Source organism: Malus domestica, chromosome 11 (assembly GCF_042453785.1).
Source record: "Malus domestica chromosome 11, GDT2T_hap1".
Taxonomy (NCBI): Eukaryota; Viridiplantae; Streptophyta; class Magnoliopsida; order Rosales; family Rosaceae; genus Malus; species Malus domestica.
In genome coordinates this window covers 39,814,553-39,828,665 of record NC_091671.1, presented here as the reverse complement: position 1 = coordinate 39,828,665, position 14,113 = coordinate 39,814,553, and the positions used below count along the sequence as shown (strand labels likewise).

The following is a 14,113-nucleotide window of genomic DNA, read 5'->3' as shown; positions in this document are numbered from 1 at the left end:
TTATAAGTTTTCATATTTTTGTGACTCGCGTAAATCTTGGTCGAGGATGTATGCTGAGCAGTTGTAGAACTATTGCGGTTAAGCATATGAGTACTCTCTGCTTTTGTTAAACATGCATACAGTAAAGGGAGATTACAGGAACTAAAAACATACAAGCTCATTCTCTTCAACAAGAGGAACTAACTTCAGCCTTGCCCAGACAAAGCAGAAGTCAAGGGTAGTGCTAGTACAAGATAAAGAAGGTGAAAAAAGCTTAGCTCGATAGAGTATACATTGACTTCATACCGACTCCCGTTCATGATACCAACCGAAGGGATAAATGCTACGAGGGAATAGAAAAACTGTTATTTGAGCTTTGGTAAGTAGTGTAGGTCTGGATTTTAGAGTATAACTTATGTTATAGATATATGAGGATGTCATTCAGGTTCTAGTCCAAACCCAAATAGCATTGGACCTTATGAGCATTGGGACAAGCTGGTTTCTGACTTGGAGGCTCATGACCCGATCAGCTCCGCCTACAAACTGTTGCCCTATGAAAACGGCCGGCACACTTGGTTGGCACTTGAGCTGCTGAACTAGTGCACTTTCAATAGCCTGCCCATTTGGCATTTCATCTAGCTCATACACTGTTGGGTTTGCCCCGTAGCTCGATATGAGTGACTTGATGGTGTGGCTCATGCAACAAGAGCTCTTGCTGAAGATCACCACCGGCTTTTGGGCCACCATGCTTGTTATCGTGTCCATTGCGAGTCAGAGCCTGGAAACAAACGATTAAAAGGGTATGGAAATGTGAGGGGTGTGAAGATTGTGAAGTGAGTTAGTCGAGCTTGCTAGCTTCCTGTGAGGAACTTAGAACACTCGATTGGTCTATTTATAGTGCATTGCATGCTTTACAGATGGAGCAGATAGAATCATTAGTTGATAAAGACCCGTTTCGGCTCTCTTCAAGCTACTGTAGTCCTTTGGAAATGTCCTTGTGTAATAACAGCTTTTTTTAGCTTTTATAAAACCTCTGCTGTACGGAAATACGTACGACAATTTGAAAGTGTTTCAAATGGCTAAAAATATTTTCAGATAGCCAAAAACAATTTTGGCAGCATTTTGCCAAGAAAATTGAAAGTGGTAAAGAACAAACTTAGACTTGGGACACGATCATTGCATTTGTTCATTTCGAAAGAAGAGTGGGTGGTACTTTTGTCACAAGGACACTAAGACTCGATTGGAACAATTTGTTGTAGCCACGTTTGCCAACTTGTCATAAAAGTACTCTTGGAAGTGTTTCCAGAAAAAGAATGAAGCACTTCAAGTGTTATTGTAGAAAACAGTTAAATTTTCTTTAGCAGCAATCTGGAAAGGTTTAATATGCTTCTTTGTCATATAAGCGTTTTCTATAGACTCTTAGGGCTGGTTTGGTATTGCTGTGCTTTGAAAAAAAAAACTACTTCTGCTGTGATGTGAGAATAAGCAGCTGTGAAATAAAGCAGCAGAGTGTTTGGTAAACTTTTTTGTAAAAATGCTTTTGAAAAAAAAAAAGCAGTATTATAGTGGTTGATAAACTTTTATGTAAAACAGATGTGAAAAAAGTTGGTTTTTCAAAGCTGGGTTTTGCAGTTTTGTGTTTTTGGCTTTTTTTTTAACCAACAAATGTGAAAAAAAACTGAAGCTGAATGTTTACCAAACATAAAAAAACTCCCAGCTTGTTTTAATAGCCATTTTTTTTAGAATCACCTCAATATCAAACCAGGGCTTAGTCAAGTGTTTTTTAAGAAAGCACTTCTAAGTATTTTTCTAGGAAGTACTTAGATTTCTAATAGATTTTTCAAATAGATTTATTATAAAAACACTTCTAATAGGAACTTATGAGCAGAACTGCTGAAGCGATTTTTGAATAAGAATTCCCAAGGGGCTCTAATACTATTGAATAAAGCTAGGGTTTTCAATGGAGGATGTCATTGAGACCCAAAGGGCATTAGCATGTTCACATTCACCAGCAGGTGGAAAAATTGGAATTTATGGTAATAAAACTTTTGGACATATATCAAAATGGATAATACTTGCACCCTCCATGTAGGGCTGCACATATCTCTTTATTTACGAATAATATATTTTGATCGAATAAAATTAAGGATTGGAATTGTTTAATTTGTTAATCTTCATTTGAAGATCACTTTTACAAAAAATCATTTGAATTGGAGATCGATTAATCATCCAAACATGTTAAAAAAATTGAACGGTTCATTATAAATACGTTACTTAGTACCTACACCGTCAATACATTTGAATGACTGAATGATCTCTGATTGAAATAATTTTTATCGAGATGATCTTCAAAACAAAATCAAAATTTTGAACGGCTCTAATTATAAATTAATTACAGCTAGCATACAATATTCGTAAGTGGGAATGAGCTTATCCCCCAATAAAGAAAATGCAAATATTATCCTATCGAAATAAAGAACACCATCTTTCTGCTCTATCTATTTTGGAGCATCTGCTCTATATTCTACTGAGGTGGAGAAAGAAGATGGGTTTATCCGAAGGGGCAAAAGATTCCCATCCATTTCAGTCGAAGCAAACCGAAAGCGATTGTTAAAGAGATTTTGTGAGGGACAAGATATGCTCTTTATTTTTTTCGTTGACAAAATATTCTTGATATAAGGTTAATCTTTCTTCTTTTAATTAATCCACGTGATTACCGTACAAGTAGGAGAAGATACCTCAAGGACCTAGACCCCACTTTATCGAAAAGTAGTAAACTAACATGTGTGTTTTTATTTTTTAATTTTTTTTTATAATCAATTTAAGAGATGCTAAACGTAGGATGAAGATCTTTTTTGGATCATCTTTGTGAGGATTCTTATATTGTGATTGTTTATCGTATATCGTGCGATAAGTTTTCGTTAGGTACCATTTATGTTCAATTTTAAATAATAAAATTCAAAATGATTTTTAATCACATGATATACGATAAACGGCTATAATGTGAGGATTCCTAGGATTCCCACAATTTGAATCCGAATGAGATTCAAATCTCTAAATATGAGCTATTTAGGTTGCAATTTGCTCGCTTCCTCAAGCTGTGGTAATGCTCATCACTCTATTTATTATCGGTAGATAAGTTTAAATTTTGAGATGTGTGTCTATCTACTTCACAAATCTCAAAATTTAAACTCATCTAACAGTGCTAAATAGAGTGATAAGCATCACCATTAAATATGAGCAAAAATATTCCTGCGATTTAGGCATCCAATGTTATGACTACAAGCTTGCTATTTTCTTGAGAACCTATATGTTTTCAAACATATTTTACAACGGACTCATGCACTTTTTACATAGCTAAACACTATAATTTGGCTAGTCACATTTGGATATAGAAATCATCATAAACTTAAATTTTTATTGTATTCATGTGGTTGAATATGTAACAACTTTCAACTAATAAAAAGTTGGACTACTCTCCATATTGCCAATTGGTTTTATGGTGGTACTTCAACTTCTTCAATTTGTATCTTCAATCTCTAATTGATTGTATGATAATTTATTAAATTGATGACATGGTGAGCTTGCGACTCTTATATATAGGCAACATGTAAGCTACATTTACACCACTTTGACAAAAAAAAAAAAAAATCATCAATTCAATGGATGCTTATATATTCAAAGAGACAAAATGTGTAAATTGATACAACATAGTGCAATGTGAGAACATTGTAACCTCATAGCTTATTTCGAAAATCACCTCATAGCTCATTTTGCAATATGTGCCCACAAAATTTGACAATCAAATGACCAAGCGTGAGCGTAACTATTGCTAAAGGTGATAAAAAGTAAAAAAGAAAAAAGGGTGCCTAAAAGTTAAAAAAGTGTGACAATGCTATGATACTCTTTTACTGAAGTCCTAATAACAGCCAATCTTACTCCGTAGCAATTTTTTTATTTTATATTGGCTAGTGAGCATTGATGTCAAACAAGGATCTTTAACCCCTATAATCAAACTCGAGTCATTACCTAGTCGACGAAGAATGATAACTTAGGGAGATAATACAACCTTTAAGAATTTTGTACGCACCTTTTGTAGAATAGTCCAATCAAAAGAAACTAAATCAAGATTTGAATAAAGAACTTGGACGTACGATCGTTCTTATTGCAAATGCCACTTATTAATTAGTATATATCGTCTCATTCGAAGGTATATAGCTTTCCGGATGAATTAATTAAAGTTCAATTGAATTATGATCAACATAATTGATTTTGTCTGATCTTTATTCTGATATGGGGGTTTCAAGAGCATAATGCATGCAACTGATATTAGGGTTTCAAGTCATTTGCTATAGAGTATTTGGAGTTAATGAAATACTTGACGTAAAACTGAGCGCAATAGCGTTATATGATTCAAACAACCGACCTCATTTAGTGGAATAAGACATTGTTATTGTAGATTTATCTGCACTTTGCAGTTACGATTGATAATATATGAATCTGATACCTGAGCTTATTAATTTACAATCATATATATTCTTACTTTAAATCTCATAATATTCTTTTGATTTTTCAAAAAGCTTTCGCATTTCAAGATGTTGAAGAGTATGCCTCACATCATAACTCTAGTGAAGCTAAATTTCTCTTATGGTAATGCTAAATTTTTAAACTAAATTTTGTAAGCCAAATGATGTGGTTGATAATTGGATTATTACTTAAGTGTTGATTAACGTGCTTATATTCAACTGGTGACACATCATTGTTTGGAGTTTGGTTTTAAAATTAGGCTAACTAGCTAGCATTATCCTTTCTCTTATATTGAATCATTTCATTACTAATTGCATTGATGTCGACTTTTGTATAAAACATCACACCTATTGAATTGCACATGTAATTAAATTAAAGACAGTACTAATGCTGATTTATAGTGGACAACTATTGGATTCAGAAATTTGCGACAGGAAAATAACTATATAAGCTCGTAGCTCCATTTTTAATTCATGATACGTGGTTTTTTTTTATTTCAATAGTCTGCATGCACAAGAATAACTATATTGTGGTAGGACGAGAAGTTTGAATTTTTCTTTTTTTTTCTTCTGGATAATTGGTGACTGTATATATCAAACAAGAATGTATGTAAAGATTGCAAGGACGGTTCGTGGCATCACAAACATTATGATCGAGTTTACAGCCTATATATCATATACATCTATTTTGTTTAGGTTCAAAATTAAATATTCCACCAGAGAGAAAATCAACGTTATTTGCAGCACAGCTAAAACCCAAGACAAAATGAAGTTTAGCAACGTCAGAAAATTCCCGATATGGCATCTTTTTACGTGTAAAGCTCTAATAAGTTGTTCTTTTCTTCTTTTCCTTGTCATCACGTGGTTCCCTATTCCCTATTCCACATGTTTTCTTGTCATTTTCACGGGATGTGAGCATCGCTGGGACCTATCATGCAACACGTTTTTATTCATAGTATGATCATCATTGGATCATCAACTCCACGGAAGAGACTTGTATGGAGTGGGTACACTGATATCGTGGCGTTTTGAGCAATAATATAATGTTATGTAATGAAAAATTTATATATACATATATAGCATCACATTATCGATTTGAAACGCTACAATAATGGTGTATTTGTTCGGTCATTCCATACAATCCTTCTCCAGCTCTTCTACATAATAAGAATGTTATTATGACGGCATTTCATAAGAGAGTCATTATAGGGGAATTTCAAATAAAATACACATGGCATACGGTTTTCTCACATGATAGTACGTGAGTGACAATATCTAAAATACTACCGCAATATAGCTAATATACAAATTTTATCACATTGTACAAGTAGCTTAAATCTTCCGAGCTCAAACCTCACAGAATCTAATTCTCAAACGTATACGTACGTTACCATGCTAGCAAGTTGGACCACAAAACTCTCTCACTGCCATGCATATATGTGCAGATTTGTCTTGGGACCAAATAGCCGGTGGCTCGCTACTGGTAAAGGTACAAACGTAAGAAGAGTTGTAATCCGAATCATCATTAACAAGAGTATCCAGATTTTTCACCTTAATTATCTAGAGTTTATATTTCATAAGAAGGTGTCAATGATCTATATATAGTTCATAAAACAAAATCTAAAGGATTCTCAATTAATGTATTTCTCGAACTTAAGGTTGAGATAAAAAGTGGGTGGGTTGCTTAATGTCATATTGCAGTGGATTGCCTTGATAGACAGAGTGTTCCTCTTCAAACTCACTACATTTCGTATTCAAATACAATACATAATTAAAATTTCGACAAAAATGACAAAATTAAGGAGGCAGAGAGCTAGAAGTATATGAAATCCAGTATTCATAAAAAACGTGACAGAAGTTCTCATTTAGTACTCATATACCTAGATCAAAGTACAAAAAGATCGAACCGGCACCTTCATAAAGCCGGTGGTTTAGGGTTAAGGGTTCAGTAGATATCTCTTAATACTCTAATTAAGTCCATATATACTACTGGTCGTTCCAAATCCAAATAGCTTTAGCTCTCATGAGCAGAGGGACTAGCCGATTCTGTACATGGAGACCCATGACCGTATTATTACCGCCCACGAACTGCTGCCCTATGAACACAGCAGGTACACTTGGTCGACAACCAAGCTGCAGCAGTGCCCTTTCGATCTGCTGCCCGTTAGGCATTTGATCCAGCTCGTAAATTGTAGGGTTTGCTCCGAACCCACGTAGGAATGACTTTGTAGAGTGACTCATGCAACAAGAACTCTTGCTGAAGATCACCAATGGCTTCTCATCCACCAATCTCGCCACCGTGTCCATCGCTAGATATTACTTGATCTGTGAATGTGTGTTAAAATTGTACTTGGAAGTTTTTTCTTGGTGAGGAACTTGAGGTGCATTATAGGTCTATTTATACTGTTTAATTATTCAGTGTGGTAGGATTTGCGATATTTTAGTTTTATTCACAGAATAAAAGATTAAAGTTAGCTAGCTAGGGATAGTAGGATACTGTAATCTGATTCCCAAATTACCGTTTATGCATGCATGTTACTTGATGGTAGCCCTAGCTGGGTTACTGGTTTTGTGTAGGACATGATTGAATCTTAAGAATGTGAATTTCACATCGAAAAATTAAGTAACATTATATATGTTTAGGGGTGTGATATCCACACATTCCTTTTTACTTCTCACACACCCTTCTAATTTTCGACCGTAGAATCAGATGAAATGAAGAAGATCAACGGACATAAATTAACAATGGGTGTGTGAGAAGTAAAAAGATGTGTGTGGATAGCACACCCCTATGTTTATAAAGAGTTGAATTACTCCTTCTAGACGGATTTGTTCATGCATGTGTCAGACCAGCATTCTGAAAAAGTAGAGGTAAAACTTGTTATTTCGAATTAGCGATGAAGGACATGGAATAAACAAGTTGCATAACATATATATTGCATGCAAATTGTTACAGCAGCATAAAATCTCTGAGTTACCCTTATCGTACAAAAAAAAAAATGATAGGGTAAAGTACAAAAAACTACTTCAATTATTGGTGTCACAACACTTTCATATCTCATCTTTTAAAATGGACAATGTCATACCTCATCTTTAGAATTTGTGCCAATGTCATACCTCTGTCAGTTTTTCTGTTAATTTTTCTGTTAAGTGCTGATGTGGCTACATGGAGGATCCAATAACTAATAATTAAATATATTTTTAATAATTAAAAATTAATTTTTTTTTTTTTTTAAAACTCTCTTATCTCTCTCTCTCTTCCCATTTTTAATAGAAAGTCGTCCCTCCCCCCTCTCTCTCTTCCCCATCTTCCTGCAACCTAGAAAGAAGAAGAAGGAGGAGGAAGAAGGAAAAACCAAAAAAACAAAAAAAACCCAACCCATTTCGTCCCCCTCCCCCAACAAACCCAGAAAGAAGAAGAAGGAGGAAGAAGAAGAAGAAGAAAAAAAAAAAAAACCGAAACCAAACCCAGTTCGTCCCCCCTCCCCCTACCACAAACCCAATCCCCTGCAACCCAAAAAAAAGGAGGAGGAAGAAGAAGAAGAAGAAGAAAAGAAAAAAAATGGAAACCGAGTTCGTCCGTCCCCCCATCCCCCACCCAACCTGCAGAAGAAGAAGTGAGAGAAGGAAAAAAAAAAAGGGTTCGTCCCCCCCCTGTCATAGCTCGTCCCGAAATTTCATTTATCGTGGATGTGAAATGATGGAATTACCCTTAAAGGTTGCTAAGGTGTGTGACATGTTTATTTGAATATTGCATACTCTCCTAAGTTCTTGGAAAATAAATTAAGTGGATTAAAATTGTTTGCAATTGTGTGGCTAGGGACTTAGGAGGACACACACACAAAGCCAACCTCACTCTCTCTCCTATCCCGTATCTCTCTTCCCTCTCAGTTTCTATCTCTCTCCTTTCGAATTGTACGGACACACTCACCCGCAAACATCCAGGCACGGATCGAAGGTTTCGAGGGCATCATTGTGTTCGTGAGGACCCTACGAACACATCCATACCCATTTCAGGTAAGAAACCTTTCAATTTCACGTTGAAAACTCAAGGTCCGAATTGAGCACTATTCACGAACTTTGTAATGGTTGGTTTTTAGGACAATTCAAGCTCACATGGATCTTAAGGAGGTTCCCACGAAGCTCGGGGACGTTTGTTTGGAAGTTTTGGACTTCGGGAAGCCCTAGTTCGAAGGTGGCCAGTTTTGGTGAAATTATCCCGACGAGTTTTCGAAGGATTTGGAAGTTTTAAAAGGTATAGCCTTCTTCCTCTCGTGATTTGTGACATTTTGGTGAAAATTTCGTGGAAAATGGTGCGAAATCGAGCGAGAAAATGGGAGTTGCAGGTTTACCCAGTTTTGCGGCACCGGCGAGATTTTTCGGCGTCTGGAGGTAGGGGATGACGCGCGTGGGGGCGCGTAGCACCGTGCCTCTCCTGGGGCGTGGGGGCACGTGTGACGGTGAAAAATTATTCTAAAAATATCTCGACGTCCGTGACGTCGAGTATGTCACTGTGGTATATTCATATACCCAAATTGAGCAACGTATGAGAAATTATTACGTGTTGTTGGTTATGTGCTTTTAAATAACGTTTTTATAGTTGTTTCGCATATAGGTGATACCATCCAGAGGACGAGTGCATTCAATGGCGTCACGGGGGTTACGACCCTTCGACATACCAGTGAGTGGGCAGTTATTTTCTGTTTATACTTATATACTACTGATTTTTCCCAGAAATTGAATTTAAATGAAAGTGTGTTTTAAAATGCCATGCATGCATAATATATGAAATATATGAATTAGTACTTGATGCATATATGTGAAATGGTGCTGTGGACGCACATGTGAGTATCAGGTGAGTTTTATGTTGTTCATGTGATTTATTGATGATGTAAATTGTGTTGAGAGCTCATAACCTGCACCCCTGGTGTTAGTGCTTATATTATTCACCATGCACCACATGCTCACCTTGGATCCAAGTAGGTGCATGTCATACAGACCATTAGAGGTGGTTCCGACTTGTAGGTGACTTTAGATTATTATACAGCTGTTGATGAGAGAAGCACTAGAGCGTATTCTTACACCATTCTTGTCGTATAGACTACTTCAGGTAGTTCCGATTTATGTGCAGAGTAGTGCCATACAGGTCACAGTGGTGACTCCGGTTGGGTTGGATATTGAGCTATAGAATTAACCGTACATGACAGCTGCAGGGTCTCCGATTGATTTCGTATTTCATCTGTTATATTGATGCATCCTTATTATGTTTTGAAGCATAGCATGGCATATTTCATGAAAAGTGTTAAAGACTTGTGATTTGAGTTATTTGCTGTTATATATGGCTATACATATACTATTTTCTGGGAAAGTATACATGTTTTACAGCGAGGGGTTAGATGTATTATTAAACGAAATATTTTCGAAAAGCTTTGTTTTACTGACCCACTCAATCTTGTTTTGCGCCCCTCCAGGTTCTAATTAGCAGTGTTGGTGACTCACGAGGATCCCCACGGCGTTCTGACATACTACTTAAATGTAGGACTCACATTCGGGTGTTGTAATTTAGTAATGGTCTTACTTGATTGCACCTAGTACTTATGCTCTGATTATGTGTGTTTCATACTTAAACTCACTCTAGCATGTTAGTTGGATATTATTGCTAGTAGTTGGTTTTTATTCCTTCGTATTTCTTTTACCTATTGCTTCCGCATCGCACTTTTGGTTACGTCACGCCCACGTGACGGCCAGCACGCCTTGATTCCAAGATCGGGGTGTGTCACCCCCCCAACCCACCCAATCTGCAAAAGAAGAAGAAGAAGAAGAGAGAAGGAAAAAAAAAAAAAAAAAAAAGGACACCCAGTTCGTCCATCCTGCCCCCCCGGTACCCACCCTCCTCTCTCCACATCCATTCCCCCCATTTTATCCGCGCCCAAGTTCTAAACCTTCGAAATTGGCTTGGCGAAGGTTTCTCGATTCCACCTCAACGAGATCTGGATTTTTTTCTGGGCTTTTTTTTTTCTTTTTCTTTTTTTGTTGTTGCATGTAGTGGGTGCGAGGTTGGGTGCAGAGGGTGGGTGGGAAGGTGGGGAGGTTGGGTGCACAGAGTGAGTGCGGGGAGAAGAGGGGGTGGGGAGCGGGGAAGACAAATTGGTTTTTTTTTTTTTTTTCTCTTCTTTTTTTCTGGGTTGAACTTGCAGGAAGGGGAAGAAGAGAGAGAAGGGGGAAGGGGACGAATTGATTGTTGGTCTTTTTTTTTTCTTTTTTATTTATTTATTATTTTAATATTTAAAAAATATTAAATGATTTTTTTTTAGTTTTTAATAATTTTTTAATAGAAAATGGGTCCCGGATCAAGTCACGTCAGTATTTAATTGAGAAATTCACGCCAAACTAACGGAAGGTATAACATTGGCACAAATTCATAAGATGAGGTATGACATTGTCAATTTTAAAAGATGAGGTATGAAAGTGTCGTGACACCAATAGTTAAGGTAGTTTTTTGTACTTTACCCAAAATGATATATATAGACAGACATTAATTAACATCTTTTGCATATACCTATCACTAATTAAATTAATAATTAAGTGAGCAGACCTAAGCTTAGCCAATTGATTAAAACATTCTGCTCTTTCTTTTCTATTCAAGTTGGAATCTCTCTTTATAATTTTGATGAATTTAGTGTAGAATATTCATGTATCAAAAATTAATAATTAAGTGAAATGAAAAGGGAAATTTTATTCAGACCTATTTATTCTCTTTTTATACCTAACTTATAGTTTTTAATCTTGAAATTCCGAATCTGCCCAACAATTTTCTTTCTACACCCATAGTGAAAAAGAACAAAAATATAAAATATAAAATTCCAACACTAGAAGTCCCGGGCCATGCCATCACTCCAAACCCTAACCACCGCCAATTTCTACCCCTCCCCAACCCCCCACCGCCATCTTCTTATCACCCACAATGAAACCCCCAAAGATCTTAGTCATCAATGTCCATTTCCTGACCTTTCGCCGGCCACACAATAGCTCTCTCTTCCATGCAGTCCTTCTAACATGTCTGAATTATGCCGAAATTGTTGACGTGTCGAATCTAATTGTGTTGGACCATACGTTAATAATACCATTAATTTTTCCAAAAAAAAAAAGAAAAAAAATATTGACATGTTTCTTTTGGGTTTTTTTAATTGGGGGTTGTTGGGAATACTGTTCTAATTTCCAAATTGTTGTGGGTGGTAAGGGAGGTGGCGGTGGGGAGTTGGAGAGGTTAGAAACTAGGTGGTTGAGGTTTGAAGAGATAAGATGGCTGGAGTTGCCTATTGTTAAATTATTATTATTTTTTTGTTCTTGTTGGGTGTAGAAAGAGAATTATTGGGCACATTTGGAATTTAAAAATAAAAAATAATAAGTTGGGTGTAGAAAGAGGATAAATGGGTCTAAATAAAATTTCCCAATGAAAATCATAAGATTGGGTTTTTTTAAGAATATCTAGTTAAGTGGATAAAGAAGTTGGGTTTATCTAATGAGTAAGATAACGAGATTCGCGTCCTATTCGACCAATGAAGAGAACCGAAAAGCTTATATTTAAAGTCAAGAAAAGAAAATATTTGGATACGTAAGATTCTGATTAAAGGTCATCAACTCATTAATTAATCTTGCCCCTTTGGCCCTTCGCAGCATGAAAATCCAAGAAAGAATGGAAGGGGAAAAAAGAAGAAATTCCAAATCAATAAATATCTCTTATTTCATTTCATATCCAACTTTGCTAGCCTATCAAACATTTAAATGGTTTATTTCTATGGGAAATTGGCTGAATAAATACGAACTTCAATTGCTAACATTTAAATAGTAGAGCGCCACTTGCCGTTATTTGATTTTGATCAACAACAATTAAAATACTAAAATCCTCATTTCAGCCAACTTTTCTTATTCTTTACAACAAAACGTGTGATAAATAATTGGCCGGTTTGATCGGCATGCATGAGGTTCCTAAAGAGATTGCTTTCACAAAAGCTATCTCGATGAATGTGGATTATTTCTGCAAGCAGTTGCACCAATTTGGTAGGGTTGACAAAACCCAAGATACGATTTGGGGTATATATTAATTCCCCACATCACGAACATGATCTCAGCTGATACGTACTATCATCGGGTGTGGAACTGTAAGTGGACAGAAAATATTCCCTTGGCCCTTCTGAAAGACATGATATACATATACAACTGAACCCTCGCTTGTAGAGACGGAGTCAAAATTTTTTATCGGGTTGGCTATAACTCAAAGCTATACATAGCTTGTTAAATGAGCCTCCTATCATGCTAGAAATATGTGGAATTTAACAAATGCGGGCGTGGGTGGTTCTTTAGCATCCCCAAAGGGTTAGATAAATATTAAAGAGTGCTACTTGTTTGTAGTACTCTACCTTTGCAACTCGATCTAGTTTCTTTTATATATATATAATTTTTTTTTTTGTCAAAGAGCAAATATTATTAGATACGAATTGAAATGTTTACATCAGAAGCCAAAGAATTAAACAACCACTTTGGTTCAAAGCAATCCCACATATGATAACCCCCACACTCGTGACATAAGATGCCACCTGATGTGTAGCCCCATTACTGTTAGGATATAGCTATGCCATGTGTCATAATTGTATTAGGGTTGTGAACGTTAGTCATAAGGTGTGTTGTATTTATAAGAGATGAGTGTTGTCATAAACATAAGAAAATATAACAAGATTATTTTTCCCTCTCTACTTTCTCTCTCTATTTCTCTGTGTTCGATATCTTCTTCTCTAAGTTTCTTCCATACAGTTGGTTTGTTAACATGGTATCATCGCCAGCAATGGTTAACGCCGTCGCCTGACGATCCTGGTGCTTCCGCGTCTCTTCGTTTTTGCTCCGGTGGTTTCGTGGTCTCTGGTGAATCTTGGTTTCTGCAACCCTAGAATTTTGGAGTTTTCTTGCCTAAGTTGGTCGAAGTTGGTTGCTCTTCGTGAAGTTGTTGTCGTTGTTGATCGTCGTCTTGGCTGGAGGTATTGGTCGAATTCCTTATCGTCTTGTTCAGATTCGTGTGGTGATTTTGTTGAATTTCTTGTTGCTCTTCAGAATTGAATTGAGTTGGAGATTTCTGTTAATCGTTGGTTCTTGATTACTTCTGATTGACGCACGGATTGTTGTGTGGTGATTAAGCAGTCCTTGATTACTTCTATATTGCTGTAAAGATTGTTGTTTCTTGATTAAACATGGTGATCACAGCCCAATTAGCTCTTACACAATCTCCTATTTCTTCCCTAATACCAAGTGTTGGCAATACAGTCACAGTCAAGTTAGATGATTCTAACTATATCACATGGAATTTTCAACTCGATTTACTGTTAGAAGGTAATGGTATTATGGGATTTCTTGATGGCTCTATCCCCTGTCCTGAGAAATATATGACTACTGAATATGGCCTTGTGATTAATCGTGTTGTCATAACTGATGCCTATAAAGTTTGGAAGATTCATGATAAAGCCTTGATGACTCTTATCATTGCTACTTTGTCTCCTGCTGCCCTATCGAGTGTCATTGTGTGTCAAAGCTCCAAGGAAATGTGGATTAACTTGAAA

General features: G+C 36.4%; 2 protein-coding genes across 2 annotated transcripts; both read right to left on the bottom strand.

Moving 5' to 3' along the window:
• Nucleotides 1-78: 78 nt before the first annotated feature.
• Nucleotides 79-903, bottom strand: LOC103413395 (monothiol glutaredoxin-S6-like). Its single transcript, XM_008351861.4, has one exon. It carries the CDS (start codon nucleotides 742-744, stop codon nucleotides 421-423), a length of 324 nt encoding a protein of 107 aa, XP_008350083.1. The 5' UTR covers nucleotides 745-903; the 3' UTR covers nucleotides 79-420.
• Nucleotides 904-6,341: 5,438 nt separating this feature from the next.
• LOC103449122 (monothiol glutaredoxin-S6-like) lies at nucleotides 6,342-6,888 on the bottom strand. The gene has a single exon (XM_008388406.4). It carries the CDS (start codon nucleotides 6,810-6,812, stop codon nucleotides 6,492-6,494), a length of 321 nt encoding a protein of 106 aa, XP_008386628.1. The 5' UTR covers nucleotides 6,813-6,888; the 3' UTR covers nucleotides 6,342-6,491.
• Nucleotides 6,889-14,113: the final 7,225 nt, after the last annotated feature.

Bases quoted from the DNA above. Each gene is read 5' to 3' on its own strand.
- LOC103413395 (XM_008351861.4), bottom strand. From the start codon at position 744: ATGGACACGATAACAAGCATGGTGGCCCAAAAGCCGGTGGTGATCTTC.
- LOC103449122 (XM_008388406.4), bottom strand. From the start codon at position 6,812: ATGGACACGGTGGCGAGATTGGTGGATGAGAAGCCATTGGTGATCTTC.